This window comes from Taudactylus pleione, unplaced genomic scaffold, assembly GCF_031769625.1.
Source record: "Taudactylus pleione unplaced genomic scaffold, aTauple2 ptg000010l, whole genome shotgun sequence".
NCBI classification, from domain to species: domain Eukaryota; kingdom Metazoa; phylum Chordata; class Amphibia; order Anura; family Myobatrachidae; genus Taudactylus; species Taudactylus pleione.
The window spans coordinates 6,175,846-6,199,818 of record NW_028284413.1 but is presented as its reverse complement, the minus strand read 5'-3'; the positions used below and the strand labels follow the sequence as shown (position 1 = coordinate 6,199,818).

General features: G+C 34.3%; 1 protein-coding gene across 1 annotated transcript in view; it reads left to right on the top strand.

The window, feature by feature from the left end:
- Positions 1 to 23,973, top strand: part of LOC148542660 (titin-like) — a gene marked incomplete at its 5' end in the record, with an annotated part of 334,539 nt that overhangs the window by 147,995 nt on the left and 162,571 nt on the right. Inside the window, 3 exons of the mRNA XM_088467589.1 lie at positions 12,288 to 12,525; positions 14,794 to 15,048; positions 17,318 to 17,457. Coding sequence (XP_088323715.1) covers positions 12,288 to 12,525; positions 14,794 to 15,048; positions 17,318 to 17,457 — 633 coding nt within the window. The remainder of the gene's footprint in view (positions 1 to 12,287; positions 12,526 to 14,793; positions 15,049 to 17,317; positions 17,458 to 23,973) is intronic.

The following is a 23,973-nucleotide window of genomic DNA, read 5'->3' as shown; positions in this document are numbered from 1 at the left end:
CTGCAAATATTCTCTTGTGGAGGAGGAGTGTAAGTGGATAGTTCTCCAGTAGCTGATTATATAAGTGTTTATTGGAAATGGTAAAAAAAAGTCTCCTTCTTATAGTTCACCTGCATGAGGGGCTTTTTTATATTGCACTTCTAATTACATATAGAATGTTTGGCCAGCTTCATTTTTCTCTTCCATGTTTTGTTTTGCTCTGACAACCAGTAAACGTCCTGCAAGTGTGGACTTACAGGTTAGATCTTAACCATGGAATGACTCTTCTCAGCCTTTTTGAAGTATTGATGTGAAAATTCCCACAGTGTTGGCCTTATATGACCACATAAACAAAACGTGTTAATGGCTGGGAGAACCAGTAAAAAATAACAGGTGTTAGTGTAGTCCTTAGGGGCAAACATCAGATTTCTACATGGGTTTCTTCCGTGATTGATTTTGGAACAAAGCAATGAAAAACTGCTACACTAAGCCTTAAACAGACACTTTTTGGGTTAATTGTTTTATACAAAATGTAAAAAGTATAGTTGAAATCCAAAATGTTGCTTATTTTTCAAATCCTATCTAAAAAGACTGAGATCAATAGATACTAATTAAAGGTAAAACATATACAACATACAATAACCTATATTTTACCTGAGATGAAGTCAGTTGCATACGCTACACAATGTGTGTTTTATATACATTCCCTTTTTAGTAAGTATGTGACAAGATACATTTACCAAAAAGAAAGGAATTTGTTTTGTATCCAACATGTTGTCATAGCTATTGTTTGGATAGCTAAAATGCCATTGTTTCATGTTTTCTAGTGTTTTTGAGCCCTTAGAATCATTACTCTAAATTTACATACTGTATTTAAATTCAAGAAATATTACATATGACCATGCTTTGAGGTGGACTGCTACTATGTATCATAAAATAACTTTTGTGCAGAAGACACTAACAGGACTGTAGGATACCCAGACAAGATGAACACACAGACATACACAGAACTCAAAATACACAAACAGAACTAAGGCACAGACACACTTACAGTGCTAGGTGAGTGGCTCACAGATCAAGCAACAGTGTAGGCAGACATACTAACAGTTTGCACACTCTTATTCTTCTAGATCAATTATATATTGGTCTCCTTCTTTTCTAAACTATGTTGTAGATGCCATCTGATGATATAGGGGAGACTCTCATTATTCTGATGGATTGGGCAATAGGAACCCACCTCCATCATTAGAGTTCTCCTGGTCCTTAATTACTCTTAAAATGTTGTGAGCATTCAAATGTGGACTTTTAGAGTGGTTAAGCTTTTTGTTGTTATTTTTTTAGAAACTGTGACATTAGCTAAATTTTTATAATAAAATGTTACAAGTTCTTTGTAATAAATGGCACACTTTAGGATGGATATTCAAGTCTAAGTGATTGGCACAAATTAGAAATATGTGATTCAGTTTCCGTAAAAAAAAAACCTAACTTTTGGTTCCACATCTAATCGAGACCCAACACGAATCTGTTTTGGAGTTGCAAATAGAACTAAATCCTGGATAGGGATTGCTAAATGTTTAGAACTCAGATTAAAAAATTAACCTTGGGTTTGGATTGCATGTATATAGTTCCAATTACATAATTTCAGATTTTTAACAACTTTACAGAAATCAAAAGCAGAAAAGAACCAAAACACATGGGGGTTAATTTACTATAGTGAGAGTTTTTAGAAGTGAGTTTTAGAAGTGATGTTGCCTATAGCAACAAATCAGATTCTACTCATCATTTAACTAGCACCTCCTGGAAGATAATAGCTAGAATCTGATTGGTTGCTTTGGGCAACATCACTTTTAAAACATACTTCTAAAAACTCTCACTTAAGTAAATTTACCCCTTAAGGTTTGCTTTGCCAAAAACAAAATTATAACATTTGAGGGAGGTTTTGCCAAACCAAACACAGTGGTTTGTGCACAGTTCTACAACAAAATATCTGCCAGAATAGTCAAAGTAAGTTTGTGACCAGTAACATCAATCATTTTCCCTATAACTCCATAGAGTTATGTTGGACAATTATCAATGTTGGCCGACCGTATTCTATCATGATGTCTGCAGCCAAACATTGCAGTGGAAGATTGAGTCTCATTCTAAATGATTTTACAAAATAAATCACCTTTTAATATATTGCTTCTTTTTTTCCTAATAGTACCTGATAAAGTGAAGAACCTTATAGCAGAGAACATCACCACAACTTCTGTATCTCTAAGCTGGCAACACCCTGATGGAAATGCAAGTTCCTATAACATAAAAATCTTGGAAGATTCAACATTCAGTGCAAATGTGACCACAACCTCTGCTATAGTTGAGAATTTGATTCCAGGGAATTATTACACATTCCTGGTCTCTGTTCTTGTAGGAGAAGGAATACAAGGGGATATTTCTTCAGTAGCTAATTATACAAGTAAGTGTTTTTAGGGAAGTACTGTTGTAAGAACATCATAGTGGCACAGTGATGAAAATGAAATCGCCCACTAAGTAATATTGTTAAAATCTGCAAATATTCTCTTGTGGAGGAGGAGTGTAAGTGGATAGTTCTCCAGTAGCTGATTATATAAGTGTTTATTGGAAATGGTAAAAAAAAGTCTCCTTCTTATAGTTCACCTGCATGAGGGGCTTTTTTATATTGCACTTCTAATTACATATAGAATGTTTGGCCAGCTTTATTTTTCTCTTCCATGTTTTGTTTTGCTCTGACAACCAGTAAACGTCCTGCAAGTGTGGACTTACAGGTTAGATCTTAACCATGGAATGACTCTTCTCAGCCTTTTTGAAGTATTGATGTGAAAATTCCCACAGTGTTGGCCTTATATGACCACATATACAAAACTTGTTCATGGCAGGGAGAACCAGTAAAAAAGAAAAGGTGTTAGTGTAGTCCTTAGGGGCAAACATAAGATTTCTACATGGGTTTCTTCCGTGATTGATTTTGGAACAAAGCAATGAAAAACTACTGCACTAAGCCTTAAACAGACACTTTTTCGGTTAATTGTTTTATACAAAATGTAAAAAGTATAGTTGAGATCCAAAATGTTGCTTATTTTTCAAATCCTATCTAAAAAGACTGAGATCAATAGATACTAATTAAAGGTAAAACATATACAACATACAATAACCTATATTTTACCTGAGATGAAGTCAGTTGCATACGCTACACAATGTGTGTTTTATATACATTCCCTTTTTAGTAAGTATGTGACAAGATACATTTACCAAAAAGAAAGGAATTTGTTTTGCATCCAACATGTGGTCATAGCTATTGTTTGGATAGTTAAAATGCCATTGTTTCATGTTTTCTAGTGTTTTTGAGCCCTTAGAATCATTAATCTAAATTTACATACTGTATTTAAATTCAAGAAATATTACATATGACCATGCTTTGAGGTGGACTGCTACTATGTATCATAAAATAACTTTTGTGCAGAAGACACTAACAGGACTGTAGGATACCCAGACAAGATGAACACACAGACATACACAGAACTCAAAATACACAAACAGAACTAAGACACAGACACACTTACAGTGCTAGATGAGTGGCTCACAGCTCATGCAACAGTGTAGGCAGACATACTAACAGTTTGCACACTCTTATTCTTCTAGATCAATTATATATTGGTCTCCTTCTTTTCTAAACTATGTTGTAGATGCCATCTGATGATATAGGGGAGACTCTCATTATTCTGATGGATTGGGCAATAGGAACCCACCTCCATCATTAGAGTTCTCCTGGTCCTTAATTACTCTTAAAATGTTGTGAGCATTCAAATGTGGACTTTTAGAGTGGTTAAGCTATTTGTTGTTATTTTTTTAGAAACTGTGACATTAGCTAAATTTTTATAATAAAATGTTACAAGTTCTTTGTAATAAATGGCACACTTTAGGATGGATATTCAAGTCTAAGTGATTGGCACAAATTAGAAATATGTGGTTCAGTTTCCGTAAAAAAAACCCTAACTTTTGGTTCCACATCTAATCGAGACCCAACACGAATTTGTTTTGGAGTTGCAAATAGAACTAAATCCTGGATAGGGATTGCTAAATGTTTAGAACTCAGATTAAAAAATTAACCTTGGGTTTGGATTGCATGTATATAGTTCCAATTACATAATTTCAGATTTTTAACAACTTTACAGAAATCAAAAGCAGAAAAGAACCAAAACACATGGGGGTTAATTTACTATAGTGAGAGTTTTTAGAAGTGAGTTTTAGAAGTGATGTTGCCTATAGCAACAAATCAGATTCTTCTCATCATTTAACTAGCACCTCCTGGAAGATAATAGCTAGAATCTGATTGGTTGCTTTGGGCAACATCACTTTTAAAACATACTTCTAAAAACTCTCACTTAAGTAAATTTACCCCTTAAGGTTTGCTTTGCCAAAAACAAAATTATAACATTTGAGGGAGGTTTTGCAAACCATACACAGTGGTTTGTGCACAGTTCTACAACAAAATATCTGCCAGAATAGTCAAAGCAACTTTGTGACCAGTAACATCAATCATTTACCCTATAACTCCATAGAGTTATGTTGGACAATTATCAATGTTGGCCGACCGTATTCTATCATGATGTCTGCAGCCAAACATTGCAGTGGAAGATTGAGTCTCATTCTAAATGATTTTACAAAATAAATCACCTTTTAATATATTGCTTCTTTTTTTCCTAATAGTACCTGATAAAGTGAAGAACCTTATAGCAGAGAACATCACCACAACTTCTGTATCTCTAAGCTGGCAACACCCTGATGGAAATGCAAGTTCCTATAACATAAAAATCTTGGAAGATTCAACATTCAGTGCAAATGTGACCACAACCTCTGCTATAGTTGAGAATTTGATTCCAGGGAATTATTACACATTCCTGGTCTCTGTTCTTGTAGGAGAAGGAATACAAGGGGATAGTTCTTCAGTAGCTAATTATACAAGTAAGTGTTTTTAGGGAAGTACTGTTGTAAGAACATCATAGTGGCACAGTGATGAAAATGAAATCGCCCACTAAGTAATATTGTTAAAATCTGCAAATATTCTCTTGTGGAGGAGGAGTATAAGTGGATAGTTCTCCAGTAGCTAATTATATAAGTGTTTATTGGAAATGGTAAAAAAAAGTCTCCTTCTTATAGTTCACCTGCATGAGGGGCTTTTTTATATTGCACTTCTAATTACATATAGAATGTTTGGCCAGCTTCATTTTTCTCTTCCATGTTTTGTTTTGCTCTGACAACCAGTAAACGTCCTGCAAGTGTGGACTTACAGGTTAGATCTTAACCATGGAATGACTCTTCTCAGCCTTTTTGAAGTATTGATGTGAAAATTCCCACAGTGTTGGCCTTATATGACCACATAAACAAAACGTGTTAATGGCTGGGAGAACCAGTAAAAAATAACAGGTGTTAGTGTAGTCCTTAGGGGCAAACATCAGATTTCTACATGGGTTTCTTCCGTGATTGATTTTGGAACAAAGCAATGAAAAACTGCTACACTAAGCCTTAAACAGACACTTTTTGGGTTAATTGTTTTATACAAAATGTAAAAAGTATAGTTGAAATCCAAAATGTTGCTTATTTTTCAAATCCTATCTAAAAAGACTGAGATCAATAGATACTAATTAAAGGTAAAACATATACAACATACAATAACCTATATTTTACCTGAGATGAAGTCAGTTGCATACGCTACACAATGTGTGTTTTATATACATTCCCTTTTTAGTAAGTATGTGACAAGATACATTTACCAAAAAGAAAGGAATTTGTTTTGTATCCAACATGTTGTCATAGCTATTGTTTGGATAGCTAAAATGCCATTGTTTCATGTTTTCTAGTGTTTTTGAGCCCTTAGAATCATTACTCTAAATTTACATACTGTATTTAAATTCAAGAAATATTACATATGACCATGCTTTGAGGTGGACTGCTACTATGTATCATAAAATAACTTTTGTGCAGAAGACACTAACAGGACTGTAGGATACCCAGACAAGATGAACACACAGACATACACAGAACTCAAAATACACAAACAGAACTAAGGCACAGACACACTTACAGTGCTAGGTGAGTGGCTCACAGATCAAGCAACAGTGTAGGCAGACATACTAACAGTTTGCACACTCTTATTCTTCTAGATCAATTATATATTGGTCTCCTTCTTTTCTAAACTATGTTGTAGATGCCATCTGATGATATAGGGGAGACTCTCATTATTCTGATGGATTGGGCAATAGGAACCCACCTCCATCATTAGAGTTCTCCTGGTCCTTAATTACTCTTAAAATGTTGTGAGCATTCAAATGTGGACTTTTAGAGTGGTTAAGCTTTTTGTTGTTATTTTTTTAGAAACTGTGACATTAGCTAAATTTTTATAATAAAATGTTACAAGTTCTTTGTAATAAATGGCACACTTTAGGATGGATATTCAAGTCTAAGTGATTGGCACAAATTAGAAATATGTGATTCAGTTTCCGTAAAAAAAAAACCTAACTTTTGATTCCACATCTAATCGAGACCCAACACGAATCTGTTTTGGAGTTGCAAATAGAACTAAATCCTGGATAGGGATTGCTAAATGTTTAGAACTCAGATTAAAAAATTAACCTTGGGTTTGGATTGCATGTATATAGTTCCAATTACATAATTTCAGATTTTTAACAACTTTACAGAAATCAAAAGCAGAAAAGAACCAAAACACATGGGGGTTAATTTACTATAGTGAGAGTTTTTAGAAGTGAGTTTTAGAAGTGATGTTGCCTATAGCAACAAATCAGATTCTACTCATCATTTAACTAGCACCTCCTGGAAGATAATAGCTAGAATCTGATTGGTTGCTTTGGGCAACATCACTTTTAAAACATACTTCTAAAAACTCTCACTTAAGTAAATTTACCCCTTAAGGTTTGCTTTGCCAAAAACAAAATTATAACATTTGAGGGAGGTTTTGCCAAACCAAACACAGTGGTTTGTGCACAGTTCTACAACAAAATATCTGCCAGAATAGTCAAAGTAAGTTTGTGACCAGTAACATCAATCATTTTCCCTATAACTCCATAGAGTTATGTTGGACAATTATCAATGTTGGCCGACCGTATTCTATCATGATGTCTGCAGCCAAACATTGCAGTGGAAGATTGAGTCTCATTCTAAATGATTTTACAAAATAAATCACCTTTTAATATATTGCTTCTTTTTTTCCTAATAGTACCTGATAAAGTGAAGAACCTTATAGCAGAGAACATCACCACAACTTCTGTATCTCTAAGCTGGCAACACCCTGATGGAAATGCAAGTTCCTATAACATAAAAATCTTGGAAGATTCAACATTCAGTGCAAATGTGACCACAACCTCTGCTATAGTTGAGAATTTGATTCCAGGGAATTATTACACATTCCTGGTCTCTGTTCTTGTAGGAGAAGGAATACAAGGGGATATTTCTTCAGTAGCTAATTATACAAGTAAGTGTTTTTAGGGAAGTACTGTTGTAAGAACATCATAGTGGCACAGTGATGAAAATGAAATCGCCCACTAAGTAATATTGTTAAAATCTGCAAATATTCTCTTGTGGAGGAGGAGTGTAAGTGGATAGTTCTCCAGTAGCTGATTATATAAGTGTTTATTGGAAATGGTAAAAAAAAGTCTCCTTCTTATAGTTCACCTGCATGAGGGGCTTTTTTATATTGCACTTCTAATTACATATAGAATGTTTGGCCAGCTTCATTTTTCTCTTCCATGTTTTGTTTTGCTCTGACAACCAGTAAACGTCCTGCAAGTGTGGACTTACAGGTTAGATCTTAACCATGGAATGACTCTTCTCAGCCTTTTTGAAGTATTGATGTGAAAATTCCCACAGTGTTGGCCTTATATGACCACATAAACAAAACGTGTTAATGGCTGGGAGAACCAGTAAAAAATAACAGGTGTTAGTGTAGTCCTTAGGGGCAAACATCAGATTTCTACATGGGTTTCTTCCGTGATTGATTTTGGAACAAAGCAATGAAAAACTGCTACACTAAGCCTTAAACAGACACTTTTTGGGTTAATTGTTTTATACAAAATGTAAAAAGTATAGTTGAAATCCAAAATGTTGCTTATTTTTCAAATCCTATCTAAAAAGACTGAGATCAATAGATACTAATTAAAGGTAAAACATATACAACATACAATAACCTATATTTTACCTGAGATGAAGTCAGTTGCATACGCTACACAATGTGTGTTTTATATACATTCCCTTTTTAGTAAGTATGTGACAAGATACATTTACCAAAAAGAAAGGAATTTGTTTTGTATCCAACATGTTGTCATAGCTATTGTTTGGATAGCTAAAATGCCATTGTTTCATGTTTTCTAGTGTTTTTGAGCCCTTAGAATCATTACTCTAAATTTACATACTGTATTTAAATTCAAGAAATATTACATATGACCATGCTTTGAGGTGGACTGCTACTATGTATCATAAAATAACTTTTGTGCAGAAGACACTAACAGGACTGTAGGATACCCAGACAAGATGAACACACAGACATACACAGAACTCAAAATACACAAACAGAACTAAGGCACAGACACACTTACAGTGCTAGGTGAGTGGCTCACAGATCAAGCAACAGTGTAGGCAGACATACTAACAGTTTGCACACTCTTATTCTTCTAGATCAATTATATATTGGTCTCCTTCTTTTCTAAACTATGTTGTAGATGCCATCTGATGATATAGGGGAGACTCTCATTATTCTGATGGATTGGGCAATAGGAACCCACCTCCATCATTAGAGTTCTCCTGGTCCTTAATTACTCTTAAAATGTTGTGAGCATTCAAATGTGGACTTTTAGAGTGGTTAAGCTTTTTGTTGTTATTTTTTTAGAAACTGTGACATTAGCTAAATTTTTATAATAAAATGTTACAAGTTCTTTGTAATAAATGGCACACTTTAGGATGGATATTCAAGTCTAAGTGATTGGCACAAATTAGAAATATGTGATTCAGTTTCCGTAAAAAAAAAACCTAACTTTTGGTTCCACATCTAATCGAGACCCAACACGAATCTGTTTTGGAGTTGCAAATAGAACTAAATCCTGGATAGGGATTGCTAAATGTTTAGAACTCAGATTAAAAAATTAACCTTGGGTTTGGATTGCATGTATATAGTTCCAATTACATAATTTCAGATTTTTAACAACTTTACAGAAATCAAAAGCAGAAAAGAACCAAAACACATGGGGGTTAATTTACTATAGTGAGAGTTTTTAGAAGTGAGTTTTAGAAGTGATGTTGCCTATAGCAACAAATCAGATTCTACTCATCATTTAACTAGCACCTCCTGGAAGATAATAGCTAGAATCTGATTGGTTGCTTTGGGCAACATCACTTTTAAAACATACTTCTAAAAACTCTCACTTAAGTAAATTTACCCCTTAAGGTTTGCTTTGCCAAAAACAAAATTATAACATTTGAGGGAGGTTTTGCCAAACCAAACACAGTGGTTTGTGCACAGTTCTACAACAAAATATCTGCCAGAATAGTCAAAGTAAGTTTGTGACCAGTAACATCAATCATTTTCCCTATAACTCCATAGAGTTATGTTGGACAATTATCAATGTTGGCCGACCGTATTCTATCATGATGTCTGCAGCCAAACATTGCAGTGGAAGATTGAGTCTCATTCTAAATGATTTTACAAAATAAATCACCTTTTAATATATTGCTTCTTTTTTTCCTAATAGTACCTGATAAAGTGAAGAACCTTATAGCAGAGAACATCACCACAACTTCTGTATCTCTAAGCTGGCAACACCCTGATGGAAATGCAAGTTCCTATAACATAAAAATCTTGGAAGATTCAACATTCAGTGCAAATGTGACCACAACCTCTGCTATAGTTGAGAATTTGATTCCAGGGAATTATTACACATTCCTGGTCTCTGTTCTTGTAGGAGAAGGAATACAAGGGATATTTCTTCAGTAGCTAATTATACAAGTAAGTGTTTTTAGGGAAGTACTGTTGTAAGAACATCATAGTGGCACAGTGATGAAAATGAAATCGCCCACTAAGTAATATTGTTAAAATCTGCAAATATTCTCTTGTGGAGGAGGAGTGTAAGTGGATAGTTCTCCAGTAGCTGATTATATAAGTGTTTATTGGAAATGGTAAAAAAAAGTCTCCTTCTTATAGTTCACCTGCATGAGGGGCTTTTTTATATTGCACTTCTAATTACATATAGAATGTTTGGCCAGCTTTATTTTTCTCTTCCATGTTTTGTTTTGCTCTGACAACCAGTAAACGTCCTGCAAGTGTGGACTTACAGGTTAGATCTTAACCATGGAATGACTCTTCTCAGCCTTTTTGAAGTATTGATGTGAAAATTCCCACAGTGTTGGCCTTATATGACCACATATACAAAACTTGTTCATGGCAGGGAGAACCAGTAAAAAAGAAAAGGTGTTAGTGTAGTCCTTAGGGGCAAACATAAGATTTCTACATGGGTTTCTTCCGTGATTGATTTTGGAACAAAGCAATGAAAAACTGCTGCACTAAGCCTTAAACAGACACTTTTTCGGTTAATTGTTTTATACAAAATGTAAAAAGTATAGTTGAGATCCAAAATGTTGCTTATTTTTCAAATCCTATCTAAAAAGACTGAGATCAATAGATACTAATTAAAGGTAAAACATATACAACATACAATAACCTATATTTTACCTGAGATGAAGTCAGTTGCATACGCTACACAATGTGTGTTTTATATACATTCCCTTTTTAGTAAGTATGTGACAAGATACATTTACCAAAAAGAAAGGAATTTGTTTTGCATCCAACATGTGGTCATAGCTATTGTTTGGATAGTTAAAATGCCATTGTTTCATGTTTTCTAGTGTTTTTGAGCCCTTAGAATCATTAATCTAAATTTACATACTGTATTTAAATTCAAGAAATATTACATATGACCATGCTTTGAGGTGGACTGCTACTATGTATCATAAAATAACTTTTGTGCAGAAGACACTAACAGGACTGTAGGATACCCAGACAAGATGAACACACAGACATACACAGAACTCAAAATACACAAACAGAACTAAGACACAGACACACTTACAGTGCTAGATGAGTGGCTCACAGCTCATGCAACAGTGTAGGCAGACATACTAACAGTTTGCACACTCTTATTCTTCTAGATCAATTATATATTGGTCTCCTTCTTTTCTAAACTATGTTGTAGATGCCATCTGATGATATAGGGGAGACTCTCATTATTCTGATGGATTGGGCAATAGGAACCCACCTCCATCATTAGAGTTCTCCTGGTCCTTAATTACTCTTAAAATGTTGTGAGCATTCAAATGTGGACTTTTAGAGTGGTTAAGCTTTTTGTTGTTATTTTTTTAGAAACTGTGACATTAGCTAAATTTTTATAATAAAATGTTACAAGTTCTTTGTAATAAATGGCACACTTTAGGATGGATATTCAAGTCTAAGTGATTGGCACAAATTAGAAATATGTGGTTCAGTTTCCGTAAAAAAAAACCTAACTTTTGGTTCCACATCTAATCGAGACCCAACACGAATCTGTTTTGGAGTTGCAAATAGAACTAAATCCTGGATAGGGATTGCTAAATGTTTAGAACTCAGATTAAAAAATTAACCTTGGGTTTGGATTGCATGTATATAGTTCCAATTACATAATTTCAGATTTTTAACAACTTTACAGAAATCAAAAGCAGAAAAGAACCAAAACACATGGGGGTTAATTTACTATAGTGAGAGTTTTTAGAAGTGAGTTTTAGAAGTGATGTTGCCTATAGCAACAAATCAGATTCTTCTCATCATTTAACTAGCACCTCCTGGAAGATAATAGCTAGAATCTGATTGGTTGCTTTGGGCAACATCACTTTTAAAACATACTTCTAAAAACTCTCACTTAAGTAAATTTACCCCTTAAGGTTTGCTTTGCCAAAAACAAAATTATAACATTTGAGGGAGGTTTTGCAAACCATACACAGTGGTTTGTGCACAGTTCTACAACAAAATATCTGCCAGAATAGTCAAAGCAACTTTGTGACCAGTAACATCAATCATTTACCCTATAACTCCATAGAGTTATGTTGGACAATTATCAATGTTGGCCGACCGTATTCTATCATGATGTCTGCAGCCAAACATTGCAGTGGAAGATTGAGTCTCATTCTAAATGATTTTACAAAATAAATCACCTTTTAATATATTGCTTCTTTTTTTCCTAATAGTACCTGATAAAGTGAAGAACCTTATAGCAGAGAACATCACCACAACTTCTGTATCTCTAAGCTGGCAACACCCTGATGGAAATGCAAGTTCCTATAACATAAAAATCTTGGAAGATTCAACATTCAGTGCAAATGTGACCACAACCTCTGCTATAGTTGAGAATTTGATTCCAGGGAATTATTACACATTCCTGGTCTCTGTTCTTGTAGGAGAAGGAATACAAGGGAATAGTTCTTCAGTAGCTAATTATACAAGTAAGTGTTTTTAGGGAAGTACTGTTGTAAGAACATCATAGTGGCACAGTGATGAAAATGAAATCGCCCACTAAGTAATATTGTTAAAATCTGCAAATATTCTCTTGTGGAGTAGGAGTATAAGTGGATAGTTCTCCAGTAGCTAATTATATAAGTGTTTATTGGAAATGGTAAAAAAAAGTCTCCTTCTTATAGTTCACCTGCATGAGGGGCTTTTTTATATTGCACTTCTAATTACATATAGAATGTTTGGCCAGCTTCATTTTTCTCTTCCATGTTTTGTTTTGCTCTGACAACCAGTAAACGTCCTGCAAGTGTGGACTTACAGGTTAGATCTTAACCATGGAATGACTCTTCTCAGCCTTTTTGAAGTATTGATGTGAAAATTCCCACAGTGTTGGCCTTATATGACCACATAAACAAAACGTGTTAATGGCTGGGAGAACCAGTAAAAAATAACAGGTGTTAGTGTAGTCCTTAGGGGCATACATCAGATTTCTACATGGGTTTCTTCCGTGATTGATTTTGGAACAAAGCAATGAAAAACTGCTACACTAAGCCTTAAACAGACACTTTTTGGGTTAATTGTTTTATACAAAATGTAAAAAGTATAGTTGAAATCCAAAATGTTGCTTATTTTTCAAATCCTATCTAAAAAGACTGAGATCAATAGATACTAATTAAAGGTAAAACATATACAACATACAATAACCTATATTTTACCTGAGATGAAGTCAGTTGCATATGCTACACAATGTGTGTTTTATATACATTCCCTTTTTAGTAAGTATGTGACAAGATACATTTACCAAAAAGAAAGGAATTTGTTTTGTATCCAACATGTTGTCATAGCTATTGTTTGGATAGCTAAAATGCCATTGTTTCATGTTTTCTAGTGTTTTTGAGCCCTTAGAATCATTACTCTAAATTTACATACTGTATTTAAATTCAAGAAATATTATATATGACCATGCTTTGAGGTGGACTGCTACTATGTATCATAAAATAACTTTTGTGCAGAAGACACTAACAGGACTGTAGGATACCCAGACAAGATGAACACACAGACATACACAGAACTCAAAATACACAAACAGAACTAAGGCACAGACACACTTACAGTGCTAGGTGAGTGGCTCACAGATCATGCAACAGTGTAGGCAGACATACTAACAGTTTGCACACTCTTATTCTTCTAGATCAATTATATATTGGTCTCCTTCTTTTCTAAACTATGTTGTAGATGCCATCTGATGATATAGGGGAGACTCTCATTATTCTGATGGATTGGGCAATAGGAACCCACCTCCATCATTAGAGTTCTCCTGGTCCTTAATTACTCTTAAAATGTTGTGAGCATTCAAATGTGGACTTTTAGAGTGGTTAAGCTTTTTGTTGTTATTTTTTTAGAAACTGTGACATTAGCTAAATTTTTATAATAAAATGTTACAAGTTCTTTGTAATAACTGGCACACTTTAGGATGGATATTCAAGTCTAAGTGATTGGCACAAATTAGAAATATGTGATTCAGTTTCCGTAAAAAAAAACCCTAACTTTTGGTTCCACATCTAATCGAGACCCAACACGAATCTGTTTTGGAGTTGCAAATAGAACTAAATCCTGGATAGGGATTGCTAAATGTTTAGAACTCAGATTAAAAAATTAACCTTGGGTTTGGATTGCATGTATATAGTTCCAATTACATAATTTCAGATTTTTAACAACTTTACAGAAATCAAAAGCAGAAAAGAACCAAAACACATGGGGGTTAATTTACTATAGTGAGAGTTTTTAGAAGTGAGTTTTAGAAGTGATGTTGCCTATAGCAACAAATCAGATTCTACTCATCATTTAACTAGCAACTCCTGGAAGATAATAGCTAGAATCTGATTGGTTGCTTTGGGCAACATCACTTTTAAAACATACTTCTAAAAACTCTCACTTAAGTAAATTTACCCCTTAAGGTTTGCTTTGCCAAAAACAAAATTATAACATTTGAGGGAGGTTTTGCAAACCATACACAGTGGTTTGTGCACAGTTCTACAACAAAATATCTGCCAGAATAGTCAAAGTAACTTTGTGACCAGTAACATCAATCATTTTCCCTATAACTCCATAGAGTTATGTTGGACAATTATCAATGTTGGCCGACCGTATTCTATCATGATGTCTGCAGCCAAACATTGCAGTGGAAGATTGAGTCTCATTCTAAATGATTTTACAAAATAAATCACCTTTTAATATATTGCTTCTTTTTTTCCTAATAGTACCTGATAAAGTGAAGAACCTTATAGCAGAGAACATCACCACAACTTCTGTATCTCTAAGCTGGCAACACCCTGATGGAAATGCAAGTTCCTATAACATAAAAATCTTGGAAGATTCAACATTCAGTGCAAATGTGACCACAACCTCTGCTATAGTTGAGAATTTGATTCCAGGGAATTATTACACATTCCTGGTCTCTGTTCTTGTAGGAGAAGGAATACAAGGGGATAGTTCTTCAGTAGCTAATTATACAAGTAAGTGTTTTTAGGGAAGTACTGTTGTAAGAACATCATAGTGGCACAGTGATGAAAATGAAATCGCCCACTAAGTAATATTGTTAAAATCTGCAAATATTCTCTTGTGGAGGAGGAGTATAAGTGGATAGTTCTCCAGTAGCTGATTATATAAGTGTTTATTGGAAATGGTAAAAAAAAGTCTCCTTCTTATAGTTCACCTGCATGAGGGGCTTTTTTATATTGCACTTCTAATTACATATAGAATGTTTGGCCAGCTTTATTTTTCTCTTCCATATTTTGTTTTGCTCTGACAACCAGTAAACGTCCTGCAAGTTTGGACTTACAGGTTAGATCTTAAACATGGAATGACTCTTCTCAGCCTTTTTGAAGTATTGATGTGAAAATTCCCACAGTGTTGGCCTTATATGACCACATAAACAAAACGTGTTAATGGCTGGGAGAACCAGTAAAAAATAACAGGTGTTAGTGTAGTCCTTAGGGGCAAACATCAGATTTCTACATGGGTTTCTTCCGTGATTGATTTTGGAACAAAGCAATGAAAAACTGCTACACTAAGCCTTAAACAGACACTTTTTGGGTTAATTGTTTTATACAAAATGTAAAAAGTATAGTTGAAATCCAAAATGTTGCTTATTTTTCAAATCCTATCTAAAAAGACTGAGATCAATAGATACTAATTAAAGGTAAAACATATACAACATACAATAACCTATATTTTACCTGAGATGAAGTCAGTTGCATATGCTGCACAATGTGTGTTTTATATACATTCCCTTTTTAGTAAGTATGTGACAAGATACATTTACCAAAAAGAAAGGAATTTGTTTTGTATCCAACATGTTGTCATAGCTATTGTTTGGATAGCTAAAATGCCATTGTTTCATGTTTTCTAGTGTTTTTGAGCCCTTAGAATCATTACTCTAAATTTACATACTGTATTTAAATTCAAGAAATATTACATATGACCATGCTTTGAGGTGGACTGCTACTATGTATCATAAAATAACTTTTGTGCAGAAGACACTAACAGGACTGTAGGATACCCAGACAAGATGAACACACAGACATACACAGAACTCAAAATACAAAAAACAGAACTAAGGCACAGACACACTTACAGTGCTAGGTGAGTGGCTCACAGATCATGCAACAGTGTAGGCAGACATACTAACAGTTTGCACACTCTTATTCTTCTAGATCAATTATATATTGGTCTCCTTCTTTTCTAAACTATGTTGTAGATGCCATCTGATGATATAGGGGAGACTCTCATTATTCTGATGGATTGGGCAATAGGAACCCACCTCCATCATTAGAGTTCTCCTGGTCCTTAATTACTCTTAAAATGTTGTGAGCATTCAAATGTGGACTTTTAGAGTGGTTAAGCTTTTTGTTGTTATTTTTTTAGAAACTGTGACATTAGCTAAATTTTTATAATAAAATGTTACAAGTTCTTTGTAATAACTGGCACACTTTAGGATGGATATTCAAGTCTAAGTGATTGGCACAAATTAGAAATATGTGATTCAGTTTCCGTAAAAAAAAACCCTAACTTTTGGTTCCACATCTAATCGAGACCCAACACGAATCTGTTTTGGAGTTGCAAATAGAACTAAATCCTGGATAGGGATTGCTAAATGTTTAGAACTCAGATTAAAAAATTAACCTTGGGTTTGGATTGCATGTATATAGTTCCAATTACATAATTTCAGATTTTTAACAACTTTACAGAAATCAAAAGCAGAAAAGAACCAAAACACATGGGGGTTAATTTACTATAGTGAGAGTTTTTAGAAGTGAGTTTTAGAAGTGATGTTGCCTATAGCAACAAATCAGATTCTACTCATCATTTAACTAGCAACTCCTGGAAGATAATAGCTAGAATCTGATTGGTTGCTTTGGGCAACATCACTTTTAAAACATACTTCTAAAAACTCTCACTTAAGTAAATTTACCCCTTAAGGTTTGCTTTGCCAAAAACAAAATTATAACATTTGAGGGAGGTTTTGCAAACCATACACAGTGGTTTGTGCACAGTTCTACAACAAAATATCTGCCAGAATAGTCAAAGTAACTTTGTGACCAGTAACATCAATCATTTTCCCTATAACTCCATAGAGTTATGTTGGACAATTATCAATGTTGGCCGACCGTATTCTATCATGATGTCTGCAGCCAAACATTGCAGTGGAAGATTGAGTCTCATTCTAAATGATTTTACAAAATAAATCACCTTTTAATATATTGCTTCTTTTTTTCCTAATAGTACCTGATAAAGTGAAGAACCTTATAGCAGAGAACATCACCACAACTTCTGTATCTCTAAGCTGGCAACACCCTGATGGAAATGCAAGTTCCTATAACATAAAAATCTTGGAAGATTCAACATTCAGTGCAAATGTGACCACAACCTCTGCTATAGTTGAGAATTTGATTCCAGGGAATTATTACACATTCCTGGTCTCTGTTCTTGTAGGAGAAGGAATACAAGGGGATAGTTCTTCAGTAGCTAATTATACAAGTAAGTGTTTTTAGGGAAGTACTGTTGTAAGAACATCATAGTGGCACAGTGATGAAAATGAAATCGCCCACTAAGTAATATTGTTAAAATCTGCAAATATTCTCTTGTGGAGGAGGAGTATAAGTGGATAGTTCTCCAGTAGCTGATTATATAAGTGTTTATTGGAAATGGTAAAAAAAAGTCTCCTTCTTATAGTTCACCTGCATGAGGGGCTTTTTTATATTGCACTTCTAATTACATATAGAATGTTTGGCCAGCTTTATTTTTCTCTTCCATATTTTGTTTTGCTCTGACAACCAGTAAACGTCCTGCAAGTTTGGACTTACAGGTTAGATCTTAACCATGGAATGACTCTTCTCAGCCTTTTTGAAGTATTGATGTGAAAATTCCCACAGTGTTGGCCTTATATGACCACATAAACAAAACGTGTTAATGGCTGGGAGAACCAGTAAAAAAGAACAGGTGTTAGTGTAGTCCTTAGGGGCAAACATCAGATTTCTACATGGGTTTCTTCCGTGATTGATTTTGGAACAAAGCAATGAAAAACTGCTACACTAAGCCTTAAACAGACACTTTTTGGGTTAATTGTTTTATACAAAATGTAAAAAGTATAGTTGAAATCCAAAATGTTGCTTATTTTTCAAATCCTATCTAAAAAGACTGAGATCAATAGATACTAATTAAAGGTAAAACATATACAACATACAATAACCTATATTTTACCTGAGATGAAGTCAGTTGCATATGCTGCACAATGTGTGTTTTATATACATTCCCTTTTTAGTAAGTATGTGACAAGATACATTTACCAAAAAGAAAGGAATTTGTTTTGTATCCAACATGTTGTCATAGCTATTGTTTGGATAGCTAAAATGCCATTGTTTCATGTTTTCTAGTGTTTTTGAGCCCTTAGAATCATTACTCTAAATTTACATACTGTATTTAAATTCAAGAAATATTACATATGACCATGCTTTGAGGTGGACTGCTACTATGTATCATAAAATAACTTTTGTGCGGAAGACACTAACAGGACTGTAGGATACCCAGACAAGATGAACACACAGACATACACAGAACTCAAAATACACAAACAGAACTAAGGCACAGACACACTTACAGTGCTAGGTGAGTGGCTCACAGATCATGCAACAGTGTAGGCAGACATACTAACAGTTTGCACACTCTTATTCTTCTAGATCAATTATATATTGGTCTCCTTCTTTTCTAAACTATGTTGTAGATGCCATCTGATGATATAGGGGAGACTCTCATTATTCTGATGGATTGGGCAATAGGAACCCACCTCCATCATTAGAGTTCTCCTGGTCCTTAATTACTCTTAAAATGTTGTGAGCATTCAAATGTGGACTTTTAGAGTGGTTAAGCTTTTTGTTGTTATTTTTTTAGAAACTGTGACATTAGCTAAATTTTTATAATAAAATGTTACAAGTTCTTTGTAATAACTGGCACACTTTAGGATGGATATTCAAGTCTAAGTGATTGGCACAAAATAGAAATATGTGATTCAGTTTCCGTAAAAAAAAAACCTAACTTTTGGTTCCACATCTAATCGAGACCCAACACGAATCTGTTTTGGAGTTGCAAATAGAACTAAATCCTGGATAGGGATTGCTAAATGTTTAGAACTCAGATTAAAAAATTAACCTTGGGTTTGGATTGCATGTATATAGTTCCAATTACATAATTTCAGATTTTTAACAACTTTACAGAAATCAAAAGCAGAAAAGAACCAAAACACATGGGGGTTAATTTACTATAGTGAGAGTTTTTAGAAGTGAGTTTTAGAAGTGATGTTGCCTATAGCAACAAATCAGATTCTACTCATCATTTAACTAGCACCTCCTGGAAGATAATAGCTAGAATCTGATTGGTTGCTTTGGGCAACATCACTTTTAAAACATACTTCTAAAAACTCTCACTTAAGTAAATTTACCCCTTAAGGTTTGCTTTGCCAAAAACAAAATTATAACATTTGAGGGAGGTTTTGCAAACCATACACAGTGGTTTGTGCACAGTTCTACAACAAAATATCTGCCAGAATAGTCAAAGTAACTTTGTGACCAGTAACATCAATCATTTTCCCTATAACTCCATAGAGTTATGTTGGACAATTATCAATGTTGGCCGACCGTATTCTATCATGATGTCTGCAGCCAAACATTGCAGTGGAAGATTGAGTCTCATTCTAAATGATTTTACAAAATAAATCACCTTTTAATATATTGCTTCTTTTTTTCCTAATAGTACCTGATAAAGTGAAGAACCTTATAGCAGAGAACATCACCACAACTTCTGTATCTCTAAGCTGGCAACACCCTGATGGAAATGCAAGTTCCTATAACATAAAAATCTTGGAAGATTCAACATTCAGTGCAAATGTGACCACAACCTCTGCTATAGTTGAGAATTTGATTCCAGGGAATTATTACACATTCCTGGTCTCTGTTCTTGTAGGAGAAGGAATACAAGGGGATAGTTCTTCAGTAGCTAATTATACAAGTAAGTGTTTTTAGGGAAGTACTGTTGTAAGAACATCATAGTGGCACAGTGATGAAAATGAAATCGCCCACTAAGTAATATTGTTAAAATCTGCAAATATTCTCTTGTGGAGGAGGAGTATAAGTGGATAGTTCTCCAGTAGCTGATTATATAAGTGTTTATTGGAAATGGTAAAAAAAAGTCTCCTTCTTATAGTTCACCTGCATGAGGGGCTTTTTTATATTGCACTTCTAATTACATATAGAATGTTTGGCCAGCTTTATTTTTCTCTTCCATATTTTGTTTTGCTCTGACAACCAGTAAACGTCCTGCAAGTTTGGACTTACAGGTTAGATCTTAACCATGGAATGACTCTTCTCAGCCTTTTTGAAGTATTGATGTGAAAATTCCCACAGTGTTGGCCTTATATGACCACATAAACAAAACGTGTTAATGGCTGGGAGAACCAGTAAAAAATAACAGGTGTTAGTGTAGTCCTTAGGGGCAAACATCAGATTTCTACATGGGTTTCTTCCATGATTGATTTTGGAACAAAGCAATGAAAAACTGCTACACTAAGCCTTAAACAGACACTTTTTGGGTTAATTGTTTTATACAAAATGTAAAAAGTATAGTTGAAATCCAAAATGTTGCTTATTTTTCAAATCCTATCTAAAAAGACTGAGATCAATAGATACTAATTAAAGGTAAAACATATACAACATACAATAACCTATATTTTACCTGAGATGAAGTCAGTTGCATATGCTGCACAATGTGTGTTTTATATACATTCCCTTTTTAGTAAGTATGTGACAAGATACATTTACCAAAAAGAAAGGAATTTGTTTTGTATCCAACATGTTGTCATAGCTATTGTTTGGATAGCTAAAATGCCATTGTTTCATGTTTTCTAGTGTTTTTGAGCCCTTAGAATCATTACTCTAAATTTACATACTGTATTTAAATTCAAGAAATATTACATATGACCATGCTTTGAGGTGGACTGCTACTATGTATCATAAAATAACTTTTGTGCGGAAGACACTAACAGGACTGTAGGATACCCAGACAAGATGAACACACAGACATACACAGAACTCAAAATACACAAACAGAACTAAGGCACAGACACACTTACAGTGCTAGGTGAGTGGCTCACAGATCATGCAACAGTGTAGGCAGACATACTAACAGTTTGCACACTCTTATTCTTCTAGATCAATTATATATTGGTCTCCTTCTTTTCTAAACTATGTTGTAGATGCCATCTGATGATATAGGGGAGACTCTCATTATTCTGATGGATTGGGCAATAGGAACCCACCTCCATCATTAGAGTTCTCCTGGTCCTTAATTACTCTTAAAATGTTGTGAGCATTCAAATGTGGACTTTTAGAGTGGTTAAGCTTTTTGTTGTTATTTTTTTAGAAACTGTGACATTAGCTAAATTTTTATAATAAAATGTTACAAGTTCTTTGTAATAACTGGCACACTTTAGGATGGATATTCAAGTCTAAGTGATTGGCACAAATTAGAAATATGTGATTCAGTTTCCGTAAAAAAAACCCCTAACTTTTGGTTCCACATCTAATCGAGACCCAACACGAATCTGTTTTGGAGTTGCAAATAGAACTAAATCCTGGATAGGGATTGCTAAATGTTTAGAACTCAGATTAAAAAATTAACCTTGGGTTTGGATTGCATGTATATAGTTCCAATTACATAATTTCAGATTTTTAACAACTTTACAGAAATCAAAAGCAGAAAAGAACCAAAACACATGGGGGTTAATTTACTATAGTGAGAGTTTTTAGAAGTGAGTTTTAGAAGTGATGTTGCCTATAGCAACAAATCAGATTCTACTCATCATTTAACTAGCACCTCCTGGAAGATAATAGCTAGAATCTGATTGGTTGCTTTGGGCAACATCACTTTTAAAACATACTTCTAAAAACTCTCACTTAAGTAAATTTACCCCTTAAGGTTTGCTTTGCCAAAAACAAAATTATAACATTTGAGGGAGGTTTTGCAAACCATACACAGTGGTTTGTGCACAGTTCTACAACAAAATATCTGCCAGAATAGTCAAAGTAACTTTGTGACCAGTAACATCAATCATTTTCCCTATAACTCCATAGAGTTATGTTGGACAATTATCAATGTTGGCCGACCGTATTCTATCATGATGTCTGCAGCCAAACATTGCAGTGGAAGATTGAGTCTCATTCTAAATGATTTTACAAAATAAATCACCTTTTAATATATTGCTTCTTTTTTTCCTAATAGTACCTGATAAAGTGAAGAACCTTATAGCAGAGAACATCACCACAACTTCTGTATCTCTAAGCTGGCAACACCCTGATGGAAATGCAAGTTCCTATAACATAAAAATCTTGGAAGATTCAACATTCAGTGCAAATGTGACCACAACCTCTGCTATAGTTGAGAATTTGATTCCAGGGAATTATTACACATTCCTGGTCTCTGTTCTTGTAGGAGAAGGAATACAAGGGGATAGTTCTTCAGTAGCTAATTATACAAGTAAGTGTTTTTAGGGAAGTACTGTTGTAAGAACATCATAGTGGCACAGTGATGAAAATGAAATCGCCCACTAAGTAATATTGTTAAAATCTGCAAATATTCTCTTGTGGAGGAGGAGTATAAGTGGATAGTTCTCCAGTAGCTGATTATATAAGTGTTTATTGGAAATGGTAAAAAAAAGTCTCCTTCTTATAGTTCACCTGCATGAGGGGCTTTTTTATATTGCACTTCTAATTACATATAGAATGTTTGGCCAGCTTTATTTTTCTCTTCCATATTTTGTTTTGCTCTGACAACCAGTAAACGTCCTGCAAGTTTGGACTTACAGGTTAGATCTTAACCATGGAATGACTCTTCTCAGCCTTTTTGAAGTATTGATGTGAAAATTCCCACAGTGTTGGCCTTATATGACCACATATACAAAACTTGTTCATGGCAGGGAGAACCAGTAAAAAAGAAAAGGTGTTAGTGTAGTCCTTAGGGGCAAACATAAGATTTCTACATGGGTTTCTTCCGTGATTGATTTTGGAACAAAGCAATGAAAAACTGCTGCACTAAGCCTTAAACAGACACTTTTTCGGTTAATTGTTTTATACAAAATGTAAAAAGTATAGTTGAGATCCAAAATGTTGCTTATTTTTCAAATCCTATCTAAAAAGACAGAGATCAATAGATACTAATTAAAGGTAAAACATATACAACATATAATAACCTATATTTTACCTGAGATGAAGTCAGTTGCATATGCTACACAATGTGTGTTTTATATACATTCAATTTTTAGTAAGTATGTGACAAGATACATTTACCAAAAAGAAAGGAATTTGTTTGCATCCAACATGTGGTCATAGCTATTGTTTGGATAGCAAGTAAAATGCCATTGTTTCATGTTTTCTAGTGTTTTTGAGCCCTTAGAATCATTACTCTAAATTGACATACTGTATTTAAATTTAAGAAATATTACATATGACCATGCTTTGAGGTGGACTGCTACTATGTATCATAAAATAACTTTTGTGCAGAAGACACTAACAGGACTGTAGGATACCCAGACAGGATGAACACACAGACATACACAGAACTCAAAATACAAAAAACAGAACTAAGGCACAGACACACTTACAGTGCTAGATGAGTGGCTCACAGATCATGCAACAGTGTAGGCAGACATACTAACAGTTTGCACATTCTTATTCTTCTAGATCAATTATATATTGGTCTCCTTCTTTTCTAAACTATGTTGTAGATGCCATCTGATGATATAGGGGAGACTCTCATTATTCTGATGGATTGGGCAATAGGAACCCACGTCCATCATTAGAGTTCTCCTGGTCCTTAATTACTCATAAAATGTT